Genomic DNA, 22696 nt, shown 5'->3' on the forward strand with positions numbered 1-22696 from the left:
AGCCGAGTCCCCAACAGGCTCATGAGAAATTAGGGTGTTGGTGAAACTGGTCAAACATGTCCGGAAAAGTCATTCCATCGATTCAAGAAACCTGAATGATAGATGCTTCCTGCCTTCTTCTTGCCCCTTTCTGTCTCTTGTGTGCTGCATGGGCAGAGGTGTTGCCTTGGTTCCTGTGTTTCGTGGCCTCCAATCAAACCAGAGCATCAATCAATCAATCAATCAATCTTTATTTATATAGCGTCTTATACAATCAAAATTGTTTCAAGGCGCTTTCCAGAATCCCAGGGCCTGACCCCAAACAAGCAACAGTGGCAAGGAAAAACTCCCCTTTAACAGGAAGAAACCTTGAGCAGGACCAGGCTCATGTAGGGGGACCCTCCTGCTGATGGCCGGCTGGGTAAAGAGAGAGGAGAAGGGGGAGGACAGGTAGAGGATAGGATAGGTAGGAGAGGAGAGGAGAGGAGAGGAGAGGAGAGGAGAGGAGAGGAGAGGGGTAGAGGAGAGGAGAGGGGTAGAGGAAGAGTCTAGAGGAGTTCGAGTAGAGTAGAGTAGAGGGGAGGTGGAGGAGAGGGAGAGGAAAAGGAGGAGGAGGAGAGGAGAGGGAGAGGAGAGGCACAGAAACACACACAAAAAATATGATGTACAATCACTTCAGCGGGGCCGGAGGTCATTATGCAGCTCCGAGGGCGGCGATACCTGTAAATAAATAGAGAGGGGGGAGAAGCAGAAAAACTACACAAGAATCAGCATAACTAGTCTGCTTGATGAGGAGAGGAAAGGAGAGGAGAGGAGAGGAAACCATGACCCAGTGGAGTGACAGAGGCCTGTCAGGTGATCATGTTTCCGGACCCCGGCAGCCTTGGCCTATAACAGCATAACTAAGATGTGACCTAACGATTAGACGACCCCCTAAGTATGATAATTTGTCTGTCTATGATAGTAACTGGAACTACTGAATTAGTGACAATAAGCTTTTTCAAAGTGGTAGGAAGGTAGCATGAAGACCCAGGCTTATGGTGGTTTTGTTCAGGCCTCTAATTTTCATGATCCAAGAAAGCTAAAATGATCTCCTGTTTTGGGGTTCAGTACTGTTCCTCTAGTTGAGATTGCTCAGACTCAAGCCTTTAAAGCAACTTCTGCCCATATTCAATCCTGCAACTGCCAGACCACCTCGCCCCTGCCCAAATTTGTCTGCTTCAACTCTCCTCACAATAAACTCAATTAAGCGGCTCTTCTGCCTCCTGTTTTTGAGTCCAGTTAAAAGAAAAATGTAAAACTTTAACAATTTCAGGGAGAGGGCCAAAATACCAAAGGAACAAGAATGGACACCCTGGCCTCTGACAGGGGACCCATATTAATACCTCCATGATGCAAGGGGGATTTTTTTTTAATGAATTTATGATGTAATATAAATACAAATAGGGACAGATGGATGGCGACACACACACACACACACACACACACACACACACACACACACACACAACACCACACACACACACACACACACACACACACACACACACACAAATGTTACCCCAAAGAAAACAAACTAACAAATTAATAAGCAATCTATTTAATTTAAATCAACTCTTTCTTGTGGCTGGCAAAGAAATCTTTCATTATGCATTGTGGAAAACCAGCACAAAACTAAAAGAGAGTGGTCAATATGCTTTGTAAAACGTCTCTGAACTGCCTGTGGTGAAAGCATTTTGTTTAGTTGTTTTACAAATGTAAACTCAGCTTTAAAGGCTGACACCAGAGAAAAACTGTTTCATCTTTAGAGGTAACGCTATTCAAATTTTTTTTATTAATACGTCATAATGTTGGTTTATTTCTTTGTACTATTGCGCCATCTGCTGGTAGAGATGACCATTTACATCTACTTACTGTACCATAAACAAAAAAACAGGCAATCGGTATAAAGGTACAAAAAAATAGATAAAAATAAAAATTCCTTCTAATAATATATTCACAGTGACAGGACCTCAGAAAATTGTCATTCTGTTTTTGTCAGCTTTGGAATTTACTTACATGCCAGCCAGCTTAGTTACAGGGACATTTCCCTCTGTAAATTGCTGTTTGTCTTGTGTGGACTCTAACTCCACAAGAAACACTTTAATTCCATTAAACTAACCTTAAATAAACTCATCACACATGTTTTAATTACATTGATGGTTAATGGCTGAGAATTTCTTCCAGCATTACAAGACCAGCATTAAGACCAAATCTTGAATTTAAATCAGTCCCAACAAGAATGGTCCAGTTTATCCTGATCTTTCCCAGAAAAAATACAGCTCAAATCTTTTCACCATAAAAGCATGGTCAAACATTTAGGGTCCCAAAAAAATTGCATAATTCAGGTGGGAAAGCAAAGACAAATTTCTTCCACTTGTTGTTATTCTTATTTTTTGTTCTTATTGAGAATCTAAAATCATCCATTTGAACTGAAATAAGTGCACCGGTCAAATTATTTTCACCACTTTGCAACATTTTAATTCAGGAAAGTCTCATAATAAAAAGTCCATCTGGGCTGTGAACATACTATATTCAACATATCTAACAACATTTTTTAAAATTCTGTGGTTGTATTTTGATAAAAACAAATCTTTGATCCCCATGTGAAGTATAAACTCTAATTCTCATAGACTGTCGTTTCTGATAAGGCGAGAAAGAAAGGTGTTAAGAAGAAACAGCTTGTGTCACTCATTCAATTTAATCAATTGTCCTTGTGCCGGCAGACAGCAGGAAACATTTCCTGCTGACAGACAAGACGGAACAAAAACATTATCTCCTCTACAGAGGTTATAAAACCTCATCTGTGACGTGAATGAAGGCATTTATATCAGTATCTGACAAAATCAGGATGTGTAATGTGATAGATATTACATCAGGCCGATTGAACCCATATGAAAGTACATAAATCCAAATGGTGGTACTATTGTGTGCATGTGAGTGCATCCATGCATGTGAGAAGACTAGTTTTATGATGACAAAACACATTTAGATATAAAATGCTGTTCAAAACTACACATTTTAATTACACATCAAGCAGTTTGAAAATAAATTTGGATGATGAAGAATGGCGACGCCTGCCCTCTAACGTTTGACTGGATTCTTAATGTTCTTCCATTAACAGAACAAGACTGATGTTCTCAATTTGTATTGAGAGATTGGTGGCTGCAATAATCTCTTTAGATCTCCACTGGTCGAGAAGCCGAGCTCCACCTCCTATAGTGTAAGAAATGAGTTGAACTCATACATGTTTAAATTCAGTCCTCTCGGAGCACCGAAAGGACCACAGGTAAGTCCAGGCAGTGGCATCATATGCCACAATTCCAATAAGCACTGCAGTTCGAACCCAGGTCAGGGTGCTTTATCAGAGTTTGTCCACTAAATAGGCCCTCTACAGGAGACAATAATCTATACTTTGACCTTGAAGGGCACCTTAGAGAGCACTTGTTCATGTTTTGATCACTAAAAAGGCACCATTGAGGTTGACTGTTAGGACACCACCAACCACATCGAACTTCAAAATACTGGTTGGGAAAATGATCTATGCTGCTATTTTGTTCAACATAGATCGATTTCTACCTGACCTGTCTATAAAAATGTTATTTTAGGATTTACAAAAAAAAAGAAGCCGTATCATATACGGTGTACCGAGCAACATATACTGTATAGCTGAGCCAGATTCATTGATCAGTCACTCAGAACATTAAATTTCAACATAATCATGTAACATCATTATGTTCTCCTCATGATGTTACAGAATAAAGGTCCTCCAACTGGATTACTTGAGCAGATATGTAAATTTGAGCAGGTTTTAGCTTAACAACATCAGCAAAGTACACTCACGCTCTCATCCTTTTTTTGTTTTTAGCTTTTTTGCCATGTTTTCAGTGCACGCGGCCTTAAACAGTGGTCGTGGAATGCGGCACATCGAGGGTCTGCAAGCGATACGTCGGTGTGCGGGTGTGTTTGCGCATGAGGCTGTGTACAGCGTGCCTATATCGCTCTGACATCAGATTGTACAGCAGGGGGTTGATTGCAGCGCTGAGGTAGAAGAGCACAGAGGACACCAGGTTGAAGTACTGAGACAGGTAGTACAGAAAATACTGCGAGTCGCTGTGCGTATTATTGAAGGTTGTGTCATTCTCTGTGGTGGCCAGGTTCACTGGTGTCACGGGTTGCGTGTTTGCGTTTCCAGCCTCATCACATTGTTCAGCTGGATCAGTATGTGTTTCATTTTCAGGGATGGAGAAGCTGGTGTCTCCATCAGCGTGTGTGTTAAGTTGGGCTTCTGCGACTACATCACGGGTGGTCTCGTCATCCTCCCCAAGGGCCTGTACTACCGAACTTCCAGTCTCAGATGGGTGATCTGACAAAGCATAGTCGAAGTTGACAAATCCGTCTGGACCGCTGTCGCCAAGCACATGTGAAGTGTTGCCCGTGTGTCTGTCTGAGCCCAAAGTAAAAAAGAAAATGGTCCGACCCACATGGAACGGCAGCCAGCACAGGACAAACACCAGGACGATGACTCCTGCAGATGGCGAAAAGGACAAATCCACACAAAATAAGTGTTGCTCATTTAAAAAATGAACAGCTGGAAAATAATAATCTCAGACATTGATAGCCAATAATTGCTTGAAGGTTATCTGATTTTCTTGACCACTATATCCCCTTTAGATTCGTAAAATATATCTCAGCTCCACATGGGCCAAGGCAGGAGACACCCCTGAATGAGTCGCCAGCTCATTGCAGGGTCCTAGGTGAGCATTTGGGGGTTTGGTACCTTGAAATGGGGGGAAGGGCCAGGACACCCTGAGCAAGGTACCCTTCAAGCCCGTGCCAGGAATTGAACCGATAACCCTCTGCTTCTCAGCTCAGTCCCCTTTGAACGGGGAAGGGGAAGACTGAGCCCCCACCACCCCACAATTGCGCTCATATTCAAGCAACAGGTGTTTGCAAGGTAAGTGGTGGTGACGGTTTCTCACCCAGCATTTTGACAGTGTGCCGATTGTTCAGATCTCTGCGGCTGTTGTGCGAGCGGAGCCAAAGGGTGCGTCCAATCAGGCTGTACACCAGACCCAGGATGCACACAGGGACCAGGAAGTACATGTTAGACAGAACCAACATGGCTGACAACAGTCCGGAGGAGACGGCGTAGTCCGTACAGCGGCACTCTCGCACGTCCATCTGCATTCTGTCACCTCCGTCCATGTCTTCTCTTCCACCTCCCTCATCTTCTTTCATTTTATTCTGTGTCCTCTTTCCCTCACCTTTGACTGGTCCTTCTTCTTCTACAGCTCCGTCTTCATGCTCTTCTTCCTTCTTATTCCTTTCTCCAACTTCCAGAGTTTCGTCTCCTCTGTTGAACCCCTTTGTCACTGCATCGCTTTTACTGCATTCATTTATCTCTTTGTCTTTCAAATTAATTACATCAAGTTCTTCATCCTTCAAAACCAAATCTGTAATTTCTCTTTCCCTTGCACCTATTATAAATCCTTTCTCTCCTTCCTTGCCAGTCCATGCTCCATTCTCCCTCCATCCAGTGAGTCCTTGGTCCTCACTGCCGACTTCCTCCACACCAACCATGACCAACACCGGTGCTGCGCTGATGGCTGCACCCAGCCAGATGCAGCCAATAATAGTCCTGGTCCTGCGGCGTGTGACCAGAGTCTTGGCTGTAAATGGCCAGCAGACCGCCAAGTATCTCTCCAGGGAGATGAAAGTAATATGCAGGATGCTGCAAAACGTGCAGCATTCAGAGAAGAACATTGTCAGCTTGCAGGACAGTTCTCCAAAAGGCCATGGTCTGGGCCTCCAGAGCTGGAAGCGATGGAAAAACAAGAGAAGATGAGCCAATAATGCTGCCCTGCTCACATTAGCATTCTGATCAACATGTGACACGAGCACATTTATTGACATTTCAATTTAGCTGCTGCAGGAAGTCCAGACCCTAATTCTCAGAGTGACTTTCCACAGTTGATACGCCATTTTCGAAATTTTGAAATAACTGTGCACATGAAATGGATGCCTAAATAAAGTGAAGTCACCTGTTATATTTATATATATTTTTCTGAACCACTAATTTTCCCTTTCAGGGTCTCAGGTAGGGGGCTGGAGCCTATCCCAGTGGCCTACAGTTGATACAGAGGCACCCCTGGATGAGACCTGAACTCTTTCCAGGGCAACTATGTGAACTATTTTTGACTGTGCTGTGATTCTGCTGCTGATTCACAGTTATTTGCTGGCTTCTCCATGCAAATTAGCCGTTGTTTAATGTAAACTCCAGATTAGCCTGTATTTGCATGAGCTTTACATAAATGTGATTCCCTTATTCCTGACCTGTGCGGTACTATAAACACTTGACAATAAAGCATGGTGGATGAGGGACAGTAACATTCCCTTATAGGTTACATGTTACTTCTTCAACTTCAACTTCAACTTTATTTGTCCCCAAAGGGCAATTGGGGGAGGAGGGGTGCAATGGCACTGAATCTTAAAGCATGGAGAATAAGGAATGGCAGGTTGATATTGGCAAGCTGTAATTCAGCTTTCAAGTAATTAATTTTGCGACAATAACAGTGATTTGAATTAAAATAATGCACAATAACTTTGAGATATATTGTTTTTCTCTTCTCTAAATGTTGCCGGTAGAAACCAAGCATATATAACTCCATTTTCTCAGAAATCAGTATATACATTAAATGTGGAACCTGTTTTGCTTTTGTTGCATTTTGTGTTTTTTTTTGTTTTGTTTTTAAATCTTTATCATTTGTTGATGGGCCAACTTGATAAGAATTCTTCTTGGAGTCTTTTTGGACTTCTCATTTTTGGTGTCCAGATATCATACATCTTTGAATGTAAGGCATTTGTTTCTCACTTGAGTTTCATCTCTCAATTAACGTCAGTCTCCATCTACAAACTCAGTTCAGTTTAAATCAGTTTTACTCAAAGTGTGCATTCAACAGGACAGGCTGTCATTATTTTTGCTTCTTTTTTTTTTAAACACAGCTTGTTTCTTCCCTCAAAGCGCCCGCACGCACACACTGCTGCCATAAAGCTTTTCACCGGTGAACACCTGATGGTAAAAATGATAGAAGAATGATCCATAACTCTAGCTGCCCTATTTCACTTTGGCGTGTAATACAAGAAAACCTAATTTGGCAGCAGGGAATCTCCTCAGGCTAAGGGAAAGTGGACCTATTTTAACCACACAGTGAGATCACAGCACATCAAATAGACAAGCATTTGCAATACATCATCAGGCCACATTAGGATGTATAGTCATATATGCATCCTGCACTCATATAGACTCAATGCATGTACCTTATACAGGTCCACTGGCAGCAGCAGCAGTATCAAGATGTCACTAACAGCCAAGCTGCTCAAGGAGAGGTAGGTAGAGCTTCTCATGTAGGGTCGAAGCCAAACCACCAGAATTGTTAGTATATTTCCCAGAAGTCCAAAGAGCATCAGTGGGATATAAATGATGGTTACACACACTGGAATATGGAGAAGTGATTAATTTATGTGAACTGTAGTGACTCTAGAAAAAATCAAACAAGAATCAATATAGGGCTGTTATAGCTTGGTTGATAGTTGCATGATAGAGTTATATTTATAGTATTTTCAATACCTTGATAAACAAAAAACATGTACAAAAAAGTCTACAAGGTATAGCTCAGTTTCTACCCACCTAACTCTGTCAGTCCAAACACTGGTTCCTCCCACTGGCATTCTTGATTCAAACACTTCTGTAGAAAGCCTGACGCCAGACTACAGTTTTCGTCTTCACACCCACTGCCGCTTTCGTCCATCTCCAAAAAATCTGTGATGTTGCTCAATGTGGACCATACAGAGAAGTGGAGTGGAGTGTGTCCTCCAAGTTAGAGGACACAGAGCTGGTGCCCACCTATAGATTATCTGTGAAGCTTGATCACAGCAGGGAGACAACAAACGACAAGAATAGTTAACAAACATGATCGCTGTGACAGAAATTACAGAAAATCTATAAACCTGGAATAGAATAACCTTTAAAATTGTACATACAGTATAGTCATTTTTACCTAGCTCGCCATTCTTTATCGCTAGAAAGAACTCTATGTTATTGTACCCACTGACTGAGAGGAGCTCCGTTTTTATCTTGGTTCCGCTCTCAGGTTGTTTGCTGGTGAGTCAGTGACTTACACTTACACATCACATCTGTCTCTCGCTCCCCCCACATCATCCTCTGCCTCACCCTCTCACAGCTCACCGTTTTTTACATTCTAATCAATTGTCATGAACCAGCTCCGGGCTCAGACAAAGTAGGGAGAACACACAGGATGGATTTTAGAACAAAGGGAATTTATTGATGGATAGTACAAAACAACAAACCAGACACAGCCAGGGTCGTCACATCAATATTCCAATGTAAAAAATGTTATGCATGTTTTGACAGATTTGTAATTTCAAAGTGTGATGTCCAGGTGGCCATAAACAGACATTTAGATATACTTGTGATTTCTGGGTGCAAGACAAGTTTCAGGTCAGGGGATTCATTTTATTGGAAGAGTTTGAGAGAATTCCAAGGGAAAACAGCATCCTATGGTATGTTTTGAATATAATGTTCAAGTGTTTTAGTTACTTTTTTTAGTTACTTTTTTTTAAAGCCTCAGTAATGTAGATGAAGTGATGATAATGGTAAAGCTAATAGATACAGTAGCAAAAAAGTAAACTGCATTTAAAAGTGATACTCTTATAGGTACCTTTACTCCGTATTCTTGATATTACCATCTCCCATTCATTATATAAATGTCAATGAACTATGGTTTTTTATGTGACCTTTTATACTTTTCACAAGGGTATTTAGCTAATATGATTCCATGCACAGTTACAGCATTAAATATACAGTATATAAACTCTTTGAAGGAGGTCTGTTGTCTTTACGCGAGAATCCCACTTGTTATAACACTCCAGTGTGATAGGGGGCGCTAGAGCGCTGCTCTATTGCTGGTTAACAAAAGAAGTCCTGATTCCTGTTCTGAGACAGACGAGATGGCACTTCGAGGGGCATTTAGGACCAGATGCGGTTTATTAAGTATGTCTTCATCTCCATGTGAAACTATTAACTGTTTAACCTATTAATGACTTTATTACTTGGAGGATTATTTGTGCATTTGCTTGATTGCTGGACTGTTTTCTGGTTTGCAGAAACTAGAGCAAAGGTCAATGCTGTCTAACCCTAACTTTTACACGTTTACCATTCATTGGCCATTTAATTGTTAACGAACACCGCCATTAACTGTTTAATTATGTACGGATAGTTAAGGAATACAGACCAATATAGATTTCCAGGTACTGAAACTGATATTCAAATAGCAAATCAATAAATTAAATCCGCTGGCATGTTTGTAGGGGGGAAAGTTTCACCATAATCTATGGCAATGTTGATCTGCTGTATTTACGTAAAGTATCGATCTTTTATCAAGCAAATTACAAATTTGAATTTGACTGAAGAAGAATAATAGCGTCATTGCTTTTTTAGTCCACTAGATGCTGCTGTTGAGTTTTGTTCCTTTTACAGCAAAGGTTACCATCTTATTTAAATTGCATTAAAATAAAAATTGTATTTTAGTTGTCTTCTTGTCATTGCTTGTTCTGTTAAACTTAAATTAGAACTTTTGTGACTTTTCCATTCATCTATGATTTATTGTGTTATGCTTTTTTGGACTTTCTTGCTTTTCTGTACTAATGACTAGAAAAAAAATTAAATTACAAAATTAAATTGTATACCTTTTTTAATATTATGATAGAAATTTTATATTTACTTTGCAATAGTGAATGTCTCATATTCAAAAGAAGATTTAAAGAGTATGTTACAAGAACAAGAACTCTTTTCCTTTAAACATATGTCACGAGTTGTGTGTTCACCTGGGAAATTTAAGGCAACTTTTTCACTTCTCTAATGTATGTGTTTATATCTGTCTGTAGGTTTACTTTCCCAAAGACTTCCCCATGGTAATTATGTCAGAGGGTGCGTTTCTCCTTTCCTCTCCACCCATCGGAGGAACAACTCCACCGCACCTAAGATTAAAGTGGATTTTGACCAGACTGCAGGTGCCAAGATATAGTGTAATCTGTTGTGTTCCCCTTTAGACTTAAATTGTGAAGTTTTGGAACATTGTGGACAGCTTTTTGATCTTTTAGCCTACTTCAATTTGTCAGGCAGTGACAGCTTCATTCAACAGACATGTTTCATCAAGTCATCTTAGTGGGGGGGGGGGTGCTTTTTTCAAATAGGGCTTTTAGGTTTGGATAGCATTTTCTCTTATGATGCAAAATACTGCATAATAGCATTATTTTTTTATGTTTGTAGTCTAAAAAATAGCTTATAAATAGCAATAAATTTAATGGCTTGAAAGAGTGCAGTTTGATAAATATGCAAACAAAAAAGAAATTGGGAAGTGGTAAATTGTTTCTCACAAGACTGACGATTACCTCCTCTGTCCGTCTGTAGGTGTGTCTATAATGACCTTGCAAAATCCACCAGTCAACAGCTTAAGTTTAGACTTCCTCACAGAATTCTGCAGTGCTTTGGAAAAGCTGGAGATGGACAAGAGCTGCAGAGGCGTCATCCTCACCTCAGTAAAATCCAACATTGTTGCTTTTATCATCATTATCAGGTAGAAGTGCACAGTTTCCCATGCACCTGTGTGGTTACTGAATCCAGGGTCAGCCCAAGGTGTTCTCGGCTGGGCTGGATATCATGGAGATGTATGGGAAAAGTCCAGAACGCTGTGGGGAATTCTGGAGAGCTGTTCAGGAGATGTGGCTGAAGCTTTACAGTTCCAACATGGTTATCATTGCAGCAATTAATGTAGGTATAAGTTAAAAGCTGATTAAATGATTACACATTAAAAGATACTTGATCATACTTTGCCCCCCTCTTTTCCACAGGGTTCCAGTCCCGCAGGCGGGTGTCTGATGTCTATGACCTGTGACTACAGGATAATGGCGGACAACCCTCGTTACAGCATTGGCCTTAACGAGACACAGCTAGGCATCGTAGCACCATTTTGGTAAGAAACCATAAATATGGAAACTGTAGTCATATTCAGGAGGAATTATTCCATATGAATTGACTGATTTCTGGTTGCAGGTTTAAAGAAACCATGGTGAACACAGTGGGTCACAGAACTACAGAAATAGCTCTGCAGCTAGGACAGCTCTACAGCCCCACAGAGGCTCTAGACATTGGACTGGTGGACAAGTTGGTACCTGAAGACCAGATCATCGCTACAGCCACACAGACGATGACCAAGTGGTTGGCTGTTCCAGGTATGCTGCATAGTACTTAAAACATAAGGTGATTGTGAGCGTTGTGCAAATTTGGTAAAATTCAGTTTATTCTGATAAAACTCTGGAGCTGTAGTGAGACTTTTTGTATTGCTACTTTCCAAATCTTTGACCTAATTCTTTACTCATTGCACAGACCACGCCAGACAAATAACCAAGTCCATGATGAGGAAGCCGACCATCGACAAGTTAATGTCCAAAAGAGAGCCAGACATCCAGAACTTTGTCAGTTTCATCACCAAAGACCCCATCCAGAAGTCGTTGGGCCTGTACCTGGCAATGCTTAAGAAGAGAAAGAGCTAATGAAGAGTTAAACCACTACTGCCTTCTGTGTATTGTGTTAATTGATAAGCTGTGTTAAAGTTCTTAATGGTGAGAATGAATAATACACATTGATTAATAAACATCTAAATGCACTCAGGTTGCACTGCCTTCACTCATTTTCATATTTGCTCTTGTGGCACAAGTCAGTGGTGCAGAATTCATATAAACATTAAGGGTTACTGTCTTAACGGGGTAGTCCTGGTCTTGTGCATCTGTACGATGAAGCAGTGTTTTGTAATGATGTTTTAGGCAGAAGTCAAGAAAAATTAATGTAAATATTGGTGGTTTACCTCAAGCAAAAGAACTCAAATAGTGTTAAGAACTATACAGTCACTTCAATAACCTTCTGGTAATCTTTTGAAGTAATTAGATAAACAAAAATACTGTGACCAGTACCATGAGGTCATAGGTTTGTGGTCCCTACATGTGGCTGAAATGCTGCTGAAATTGACCTCTTTAACAGTAAAGGAATATTAACGGTGTGTAACTGTTGTTTAGCGATGTAGGTGTTCCTGAGGAGCTTTTAAAATCCTGAGGATTTTAAAGGATTAGGATTTTTTTTAATGGGGACACTGAATTGTACTTTGATTACTTTAATTAATTACATTTTTAATTTGGTATTTTATAGCATGACTGAACTCTATATATATATATATATATATATATATATATATATATATATATATCATAGTCAATATTTGCACAAGGCTTTCTTTATTTGTTTCACCTCTAATGCACTTTCACATCTTGTTTTCATGAATGAGTGAGTAATAATGCATCCTTCTTAGAATGTGCTGGTGCTTGTTTTAACACTGTCAGCTGGAGACTGCTCCCCATCACAGAGTAAAAACTGCATCATCCTCGGTGTTATTATTCAGACAGGAAGCTCCTGCCAATCAGGTTCACCTCCACAGGAAAATGGTCGCTGACAGCCAAGGCCTGGGAGAGGCAACAGTGGGAAACATCAAAATTGGTCTAATATAAACATTACAACATAATCAGAAAGAAGCGGTGTGCACCCAGGACAAGTCATCACCTCATAGCATGTCTACCATACAGAAAAGAACAACCAGACACACTCACATTCACACCAAATATCAGTTTAGAGTTGACAATTCCACTATCACCCAAATGCATGTTTTTGGACTGTGGGAGGAATTATTGATGGAGTTCCCATGCAGATACTGGGAGAACATGCAAATTCCACACAGAAAAGCCTGTAGCACCATAGGTTCAAACACAGTTCCGTCTTGCTGTGCATGTTTGCTATATTACATATTATTGGAATTAACAGTAGAATCCCAGCAGCTGGACAACTGCAATTTTTGTATCCAGTGATAGTGACGCTACTACCTTTGTAGTATATGCATTTATTACTTGGACCTATTGCTACTGTTTGTGCCATAAGGAGAACCTTTAGGCTATTACTAAGCTCCTGCTAGAATTCTAGGTGTACATTTTGACACATATTTGCCAATTATTTGCCAAAATATATCATTCTTTAAATCAAAACGAAAAACAAACCATGTACATTAATGTGAATATGGGTGCAAACGGGCCCTTTAAGGATTGTTGTGACCTCAAATAATGGGCAATGTGTAATTAAAGATGGTGTTTTGATTTGTTGTGTTTACCAAACTGTGGATGAGGTTCAAGTCCACCATGTAGTCGTAGACTGCAGCGCTGTGAGGTACCACTCCACCCATCATGTCAGCGGTGACCACGATCCTGCAGAAAGGAGTCGTGGTTTGAAGCCTCTGTTACTGTGGATGAGCGCGAGTGATTCTTAATGTGCGCACCTGTCATATGGACAAATCGTGTGTGTCACCGTAGTGTCTTCATCATCAGTTATCAGCCAGTGGAAACTCTTGTCGGTGAAGAGGCGGATCTGCTGCCACTCAGAACGCGTCACATAGTTACAGCCCGCGTTGAAGTCACCCAGCAGCAGGATGTCCTGTTGGACGAGTGCAATGGTTGAGTTTGTCCCATTCCCAGGACATGTTGTCTGAGTTCCATGAATTGTGATTTATTTTGGGTGGCATGTAAAAAAAGAAGTTCACATTGGTCTTCCAGCGGTGGCGGACATCAACTACCACATCATAGAGAGCATCTATTTCCTTCACAGCGCTGTTTGGAGAGGTGTGCTGGGGAATCAAGACAAAGTTCTCCACAGCTAGAAAACAAGTTATGGAGGATGAAATAAATGGAGCAATTGAATTTATATAAAATAGACTGCATCAAAATGTTTAAATATTTAGGGCAAACTATCCATTTGGCCCTTCTACTCAGTTATCTCAACTGTCAGGTGAGATTTGGAAGCCAAAAAGTATATGATTTTTGATCAGATAAACATTTCTCAAAACATTTATATTACATTTACATTTTAGTTATTTAGCAGATGCATTTTCAGAAGCAACTGAGGCACAATCAAGCCATCATGAAATTGAGACCATTGGAAATAAAATATTAACTTATCCTATACTTGTCCTATACTACCTTGTACAAACGCACCTACCAACTAACAGTACAGAGCTATGGAAAGGGAGTGATGAGGGACATAAACAGGGCGAAGGAAAGATAAGGTGAAGAGAGATAGGAGGAGAAAGATACCAGTAAGTGCTGTTAGGAGAGTAGGTGCTCTCGGAAGAGCTTTGTCTTCGAGAGCTTTTTGAAGAAAGGGAGGATTGCCCCTGCTCTGACAGAGCTTGGGAGGTCGTCCCCCCATTGAGGAACAAGGTATGAAAACCATCCGTGCCTAATGTGGGCTGCTACATGTAACCAGTGGTGCTCTATCAGCAGTGGGGTCATGTGGGCCTACTTTGGTTGGTCGAAAACCAGATGCGCCGCATTAGTCCAGACCATCTTAGGCAGATTCACTACACACATTGGGACGTCCTTTAGAAGGGCATTACAGTAGTCAATGTGGAAGATCAGCATAGCTCGTAGTAGCAGCTGGGTGGCATGCTGGTTAGGAATGGAGGGATTTTTCTGATCTTGAATAAGGTGAAGCGGACTGAGGCTACATGATCAAAAAAAGTCAGTTGATCATTAATCATTACTCCAACATTTCAAACACACTTGGTAGAAGCAAAGAGACAACTGCTCAATGTAGCGATGAACAGATTGGGTGGCTGAGAAAACCGAGATCTATGGAAGGTTCAGTTGGAGATCCTGCATCGATGCAGATATGAAACTAAGGGTCCATGAGGGTGAAACAACAGGCACATCTGAGTGTCATCTGCTTAGCAGTAATATGAAAAACCATGTAAGCGGATGATTGGCCCCAGCAAGGTCGGTTTATGGCAAAGGACAGCAGCCCCAGCACCAATCCATGGGGGACCCCAGCGGAGAGCTGAAGGAACCAAAAGCTGACCTTACCGTGACACCCTGACTGAATACCCAGTTAGATCAGATTCAGTACCCTGCTGATTCTGGACTGACATCATCAGTATCTATTATTGTCTGTGTTAGGGGTCACAATTTTACAATAAATCCTTCCTCACCACCCTGTTCAAATGTAAATAAATGACTTTTTGGTTGTAGTGCCTGCCCCCTATCACAGGGGTCGTCAACCCAGTCCAACAAGACCCACATTCCGGCAAGGTTTTCTGTCATCCCAGGTCATCCCAGCTTTCATGTAGAATCCCTCCGTCCTTTGTGAAAGTGGTTGTTTGCCTAGTTGGACTTGAAACCTGGCTGGAATGTGGGTTGATCACCACTGCCCTATTAGACCCTAAGCTTTTCCAGTTTTCCTTCTTCCAGGACACAAAGCTATATGTTAATTCCTTGCCTGACTATCTCCCATGATAACTGAACAGGTCCTCAGCAAAGGATACATGAGTTTGATTTTTTGTAATAGCAGTGTTGTAACCCATGAAAAAAAAAACAACCCAAAAACCAAATTGTGGGCATTGTCATGACATGTTGACATGACTATGCATGATACAGCAAACAGTCTGTTTAGTTCAATAATCTTTCACTAAATAGGAGACCACGGGATGTAGAGTGTACCTGTGTGTTTGGAGGAGAACATGACCACGAAGGGCTCTCTGTTGAAGGTGTCCGTCCCACAGGGCTCGCAGCCATCATCATAGGTGTAGTTTTTAGCCACAGACACTGTGTCTTCCCTGGAGAGAGAAGGCACCCCTGAATATATACTCGATATTTTCTATGAGTTTAGAATTTATTTCAAGCATATACTGTATATTACATTAGATAATAAGACAGATCTTCAAGACTCAAAATCCTTAGTGCCAAGAAATGCTGGTTTGAAGGATTAAGCACAACTTTCCTTTATGATATGAAATGTTTTCATTTTCTCATATGAGATCTTCCAATTCAGACTTGTTGACACCCTTGCATCATACAGTTTTAATATCTTGAGGGGCAAGACATTAAGAAAAGTGATTCATGCATTTTTTATTTTGCATTTCCAGCTTTGCTTGTTAAATAAATGTGGTTTGATCACAAACACCAGCCATTCAATACATAAGCATTCGAATGAATAAGGGAAAAAACAAACTTTTTCCCCCTCGCTTACAGTATCCAGAGTGGAGGGTAAGATTATTTTTTTCTGTTATTTTCTACATTCATAGAGACAAAGTGTTCAGCATCCAAAAATGATTTTTACTAACAATAATTTGTAATTAAAATGAATTTGATTGTGTATACCTGTAGAGGAAAAGATATCTCTCCTTGTAGCTGCTGCGACCCAGAGGTTCACTGACGATGAAACTGTATCTGAACGGAGGAGAACCTCTGCAGGAAGCACACAAATGGATGGAAGCATCATTAAAATATGCATATATGGTGTGCAGCATTATGAGTTACTCAGCATATCACTCATCGCCTAGCGTAGCTTCAGCTAGCGGTCCCCCGGCAGCAGCCGAGCAGCCGGCTAGCCAGGGCGGCTGGGTGACGGTTCGTAGGAAGCGTAGCCCAAAACAAAGGCCCGCGGTGCACCACCAACCGCTTCCCGTGGCTAACCGCTTTTCCCCACTCGGCGACACACCCGCTGAGAAACCGACCCTGGTAATTGGCGACTCTGTTTTGCGCCACGTGAAGCCGACTCCAGCGACCATAGTTAAGTGCATTCCGGGGGCCAGAGCGGGCGACATAGAAGCAAATTTATGGCTGCTGGCGAGACGTAATCGTAAATTTGGTAAAGTTATTATTCACGTCGGAGCCAATGACACCCGGCTTCGTCAGTCGGATGTCACTAAAATTAACTTGAAGTCGGTGTGTAACTACGCAAAAACGATGTCGGACTCCGTAGCATTCTCTGGTCCCCTCCCCAATCTGGCCAGCGATGAGATGTTTAGCCGCATGTCATCGCTTCGTCGCTGGCTGTCACGGTGGTGCCCCGATAACCAGGTGGCCTTTTTCAATTGGAGCACCTTTTGGGGAAAACCTGGTCTGATTAGGAGAGACGGTGTCCATCCCACGCGAGATGGTGCTTCTCTCATTTCTAGTAATCTGGCTAATTTTATTAGACCCAAAGTGACCTGACAATCCAGGGTCCAGACCAGGATGCAGAGTTGTAGTCTTACACACCTCTCTGCTGCTTCCTTAGAACCCTCATCCACCAACAATAACATATTTAACACTATAGAGGTAGTCTCTGTTCCACGGTTAAAAGTTCACCAAGCACAGAGTGGGGGAGCGGTCAATCACCAAAATCTTATTAAAATTAATACTGAAGCACAAGTTGCAGAAACTAATATCACAATTAAGTGTGGACTGTTAAATATTAGATCTCTTTTGTGTAAATCCCTGTTAGTGCACGACCTGATAGCGGATCATCACATTGATTTATTTTGTCTTACTGAGACCTGGCTTCAGGAGGAGGAGTATGTTAGCTTAAATGAATCTACTCCTTCTACCCATCTTAATTATCATATTCCACGTGTTACTGGTCGAGGAGGGGGAGTGGCAGCAATCTATCACTCCAAGTTATTAATTAATCCCAGACCAAAACATAGCTTCAGTTCATTTGAAAGCCTGACTCTTGGCATCACTCATCTGAACTGGAGGACAGAAAAGCCACTTCTGTTTGTAGTTGTATATCGGCCCCCTGCTGGGCCACATTCAGAGTTCCTGTCTGAGTTCTCTGATTTCTTATCTGACTTGGTCCTTAGAACGGAAAAAGTCATTATCATTGGAGACTTTAATATCCATATGGACGTTATAAATGACAGCTTTAGAAATGGCTTCATTTCATTACTTGAGTCAGTTGGTTTCCTCCAGCAGATAAACCAACCAACTCACAGCTTTAACCACACCCTAGATCTAGTTCTGACTTATGGTGTTGAGGTAGAACATGTGTCAGTGTTCCCTCAAAACCCAGTCCTGTCAGACCATTCCTTGATCACTTTTACATTTATGATTAAGGATTCTTCTATGCTCAGAGCTCAGTCTTACTATAGCAGATGTCTTTCAGATAATGCTGTAGCTAAGTTTAAGGAAGTGATCCCTGTGCTGATCCCAGGACCACCGTGTGTTTCCCCAGGGATCAATCATTATAATCTTAGCCCTGCTGAGGTTGACTCTATTGCTGAAGGTGCAGCAACCTCACTGAGAATCACGCTTGATTCTGTTGCCCCCCTGAAAAAGAAAATAGTAAATCAGAGGAGGTGTGCCCCCTGGTATAATTCACATATCAGGACCCTCAAGCAGAAAGTGCGAAGACTGGAAAGGAAGTGGCATTCTTGTAAAATAGACAGCTACCATGTAGCCTGGAAAGACTGTCTATTAGTTTACAAAAAGGCCCTTCGCAAGGCTAGAACAGCTTATTTTTCTTCTTTGATTGAGGAAAATAAGAACCACCCCAGGTTTCTTTTCAGCACTGTGGCCAAATTAACCAAGAGTCACAGTGTTTTAGATCCACGTATCCCTTCTTCCCTTAGTGGTGAAGACTTCATGAGCTTCTTCACTGATAAAGTTCTAGCTATCAGAGAGAAAGCTAACCAGGCCATCCCAACAACTGGACCATCACCAGATGTGCCGACTGTGGGAACATACAGGGTCTCCATCGAGCCCTTAAGCTCCTTCAGCCCTATATATTTTTCTGAGGCGTCATCGCTAATTCAGAAATCCAAGACCACCACGTGTCTTTTAGATCCCATCCCAACACACCTGTTGAAGGATGTTTTACCATTGATAGGCAGTTCTATCCTGGACCAGATCAATGGTTCTTTAGTGTCAGGTTATGTACCCCGGTCCTACAAGGTGGCAGTGATTAAGCCGTTGCTTAAAAAACCATCACTGGATCCCGATGTCTTAGCAAATTATAGGCCAATATCCAACCTTCCTTTTATCTCTAAAGTTCTAGAGAAGGTGGTGGTGACTCAGTTACTGGAGCACCTGCAGAGGAACAGCCTGTTTGAGATGTTTCAGTCAGGCTTTAGAGCTCACCACAGCACAGCTTTAGAGCTCACCACAGCACAGAAACACTAATGATCTTCTCATAGCTTCCGATCATGGACTGGTCTCTATGCTGGTTCTGCTGGACCTCAGTGCTGCTTTTGATACAGTTGATCACAGCATCCTGTTACAGAGACTGGAACATGTGATTGGGATTAAAGGGACAGCACTAGACTGGTTTAGATCATACATATCTGATAGATACCAGTTTGCCCATGTCCATGGTGTTCCCTCCTCATACAGTAGGGTTAGCCATGGAGTTCCTCAAGGTTCTGTACTCGGACCAATCCTCTTCACATTGTACATGCTTCCCTTAGGGAACATTATTCGGCAGCATGGGATAATTTTCATTGTTATGCTGATGACACTCAGCTCTATTTATCCATGAAACCCGAGGAGACAGAGAAGTTAGTGAAGCTCCAGACCTGTCTTAAAGACATAAAGTCCTGGATGTCTTCAAATTTCCTCCTCCTTAACCCAGGAAAAACTGAGGTCATGGTGTTTGGTCCTGAACCTCTCAGGGATAGATTAGATCACATGATCACTCTAGATGGTATCTCATTAACATCTAGTCTCTCTGTGAGGAATCTAGGAGTAACTTTTGATCAAAATCTCTCCTTCAACTCACACATTAAATTAGTCTCTAGAAGTGCCTTTTTTCACTTGAGGAACATCACAAAGATCAGGAAACTGCTGACGCGGCATGATGCTGAAAAGTTAGTCCATGCATTTGTTACTTCCAGGCTGGACTACTGTAACTCCTTATTATCAGGGTGTCCAAACAACTCTTTAAGAAGCCTCCAGTTGATCCAAAATGCTGCAGCCAGAGTTCTGACAGGTATTGACAAAAGAGATCACATTACTCCTGTACTGGCGTCGCTTCATTGGCTGCCCGTTAAATTTAGAATAATTTTTAAAACCCTTCTTTTGACCTACAAGGTCCTCAGAGGCCTAGCTCCATCCTACCTGGAGGAGCTAGTGATACCTTACCAGCCCAATAGACCGCTCCGCTCTCAGAATGCTGGTCTACTTGTGGTTCCCAGAGTGTCCAGGAGTAGAATGGGGGGCCGAGCATTTAGCTACCAGGCCCCCCTGCTATGGAACCATCTCCCTGTCCAGGTACGGGAGGCTGACTCCATCGCTACTTTTAAGATCAGACTCAAAACCTACCTCTTTGAAAAAGCTTATTGTTACTAATTCAGTAGTTCCAGTTTCTATCATAGACAGACAAATTATCATACTTAGGGGTCGTCTAATCGTTAGGTCACATCTTAGTTATGCTGTTATAGGCCAAGGCTGCCGGGGTCCGGAAACATGATCACCTGACAGGCCTCTGTCACTCCACTGGGTCATGGTTTCCTCTCCTTTCCTCCCCTTTCCTCTCCTCATCAAGCAGACTAGTTATGCTGATTCTTGTGTAGTTTTTCTGCTTCTCCCCCCCCCCCCTCTATTTATTTACAGGTATCGCCGCCCTCAGAGCTGCATAATGACCTCCGGCCCCGCTGAAGTGATTGTGCATCATATTTTTTGTGTGTGTTTCTGTGCTCTGTGCCTCTCCTCTCCTCTCCTCTCCTCTCCTCTCCTCTCTCTCCTCTCCTCTCCTCTCCTCTCCTCTCCTCTCCTCTCCTCTCCTCTCCTTTCCCCTCCCCCTCCTTCTCCTTTTCCTCTCCTCTCCTCTCCTCTTCTTTCCTCTCCTCTTTCCCCTCCTCCTCCTTCTCCTCTCCTCCCCTCTACCTCCCCTCCACTCTACTTCTCCTCTCCTCTACCCCTCTCCTCTCCTACCTATCCTATCCTCTACCTGTCCTCCCCCTTCTCCTCTCTCTTTACCCAGCCGGCCATCAGCAGGAGGGTCCCCCTACATGAGCCTGGTCCTGCTCAAGGTTTCTTCCTGTTAAAGGGGAGTTTTTCCTTGCCACTGTTGCTTGTCTGGGGTCAGGCCCTGGGATTCTGGAAAGCGCCTTGAAACAATTTTGATTGTATAAGACGCTATATAAATAAAGATTGATTGATTGATTGACTCATGTCAAAACATTTTGGATGCAATGACATGTGTGTTTAAACTGCATGTGCACTGCTGTGTGTCGGTAGGCTTACTTGTTGACGTGCTCCATGAGTTTTTTAGTTGCTGACAGATCACTGTCTCTGACCTCTTGGATCAGAATGATGTCATAGCGGTGGACAATCTGCAATAGAAACATCAAAACCGGAGTGTTGTTTTGGATCCAAGTCAGTTCCCATTCCAACTCATTCCAAACATTGCATCCATACGTTTGCAGCGTAGTGGCCAAATCTAATACGCACTGCTGATGAGGTAAAAAGTAAAAGTAAAAAGTAGCTCACAGAATTTTAATGGTTGCATGAATATTTGATGCTTTAGCCATTACACTAAGCCGAACTATTGTTAGAGTATAGTCTATCCGTGCAGTTACAGACTATATTGGAAAAAGACGCATTTACAGACCATGCTGATGATATTCATGAGAGTCACGTTGGAGGCTTTTGTGTCTCCAAATGTCCTGATGTTGAAGGCGCCCAGCAGCAAAGAGTGTGAAATCTGCAGCAGGGCCACAAACTGACCCAAGACACATGCTACACGCATCCTGAATCAGAGAAGACAGATTTCAGAATAAGTTAAAGTGTCGGTGTATTTTTGCTTTCTAAAAAAATACAGACCGATTAGGGAACTTATGCATGTCACGAAACCTTGGGATCCTCTTTTAGTCTCATTGTGGGTTTGCAAAACAAATGCAACACCTGTGTCATCTGGACGCGTGACTGCTGTCACCTGTTCCCTACTTTTATCTGGCTAAATGCGAAACCCTCTGTTGTCCTGCTATGGTTTTAGATGCAGGATTAATGTCAATGCTAATTTACATTAATAGAACTTTCTTTACCTAGACTTTTAACAGTTTTTACATGTACAGACCAAACTTACACTTTACATTTTATTTTTATTTTACAAAGTCAAAGGTGCATGTCTACCTGCTCATGGGGCAGAATGAATACCAGGGCTGAAGAGGAAGGAGAGGAGTTCCGTTAAGAGCGCAGCACAGAGGCTGGTTTGTGTGAATGCCCCTCGGGAGCCAGAGGCATCTGAGCAGACTCACTGACGTGTCTCTTCAGGTTACTATTTACCTGAAAATGCATGTGATGGGATGCACGTAGGGAGGAGTTAAAGAGGAGGGAAGGGTTAAAAAAACAACATTTAACTATTTTATTGGCAAATTAGATTTTTTGATTATTTTCCATTTTATTGTGTGATCTTGATTCACTGCTGCTTGTACTATCGTCCATGTGTGTCTAGACCATAGATGAAGCTTATATTTACGCACAACATTTGCTGTGGCAATGAGAAGGCAACAGATGGAATTACAAGATGATAAAGAGTTGAATTAACATTGTATCTGCTTGAAAGTTGTTGTCCCCCTCCCCCCCAGCTGATTCTGTAATAAATGATTTATCTAATTGGCTTTGGTATTCCTAGGAAACAGAACAGCAGGCCCTGGCATGGAGTCACACAGGAATGCCAGATGTGACCAGTTCCATGCATCTACTAGCCAATAATCTGTTAATGTGCAACATGAGAACTTCTGTCAGGCAT

The 22696-nt window shown here is 42.0% G+C and overlaps 3 protein-coding genes across 3 annotated transcripts; 1 reads left to right on the top strand and 2 right to left on the bottom strand.

The window, feature by feature from the left end:
* Positions 1-2700: 2700 nt before the first annotated feature.
* Positions 2701-7829, bottom strand: LOC130515241 (uncharacterized). Its single transcript, XM_057015395.1, has 4 exons — positions 7709-7829; positions 7339-7514; positions 5001-5835; positions 2701-4546 (listed from the first exon to the last, which is right to left on the bottom strand). Exons 1-4 carry the CDS (start codon positions 7827-7829, stop codon positions 3918-3920), a joined length of 1761 nt encoding a protein of 586 aa, XP_056871375.1. The 3' UTR covers positions 2701-3917.
* Positions 7830-8978: 1149 nt separating this feature from the next.
* Positions 8979-11765, top strand: eci1 (enoyl-CoA delta isomerase 1). The gene is made up of 7 exons (XM_057015033.1): positions 8979-9091; positions 9985-10110; positions 10511-10638; positions 10724-10870; positions 10951-11072; positions 11153-11331; positions 11486-11765. The coding sequence occupies exons 1-7, from the start codon at positions 9049-9051 to the stop codon at positions 11650-11652; spliced, it is 912 nt and encodes a 303-aa protein (XP_056871013.1). The 5' UTR covers positions 8979-9048; the 3' UTR covers positions 11653-11765.
* A 599-nt stretch (positions 11766-12364) lies between these two features.
* Positions 12365-22232, bottom strand: dnase1 (deoxyribonuclease I). Its single transcript, XM_057015034.1, has 9 exons — positions 22078-22232; positions 21557-21695; positions 21190-21278; positions 16345-16431; positions 15685-15800; positions 13734-13846; positions 13473-13627; positions 13308-13401; positions 12365-12612 (listed from the first exon to the last, which is right to left on the bottom strand). Exons 1-9 carry the CDS (start codon positions 22083-22085, stop codon positions 12544-12546), a joined length of 870 nt encoding a protein of 289 aa, XP_056871014.1. The 5' UTR covers positions 22086-22232; the 3' UTR covers positions 12365-12543.
* Between the last annotated feature and the right edge of the window lie 464 nt (positions 22233-22696).

Source organism: Takifugu flavidus, chromosome 18 (assembly GCF_003711565.1).
Source record: "Takifugu flavidus isolate HTHZ2018 chromosome 18, ASM371156v2, whole genome shotgun sequence".
Classification (NCBI taxonomy): domain Eukaryota; kingdom Metazoa; phylum Chordata; class Actinopteri; order Tetraodontiformes; family Tetraodontidae; genus Takifugu; species Takifugu flavidus.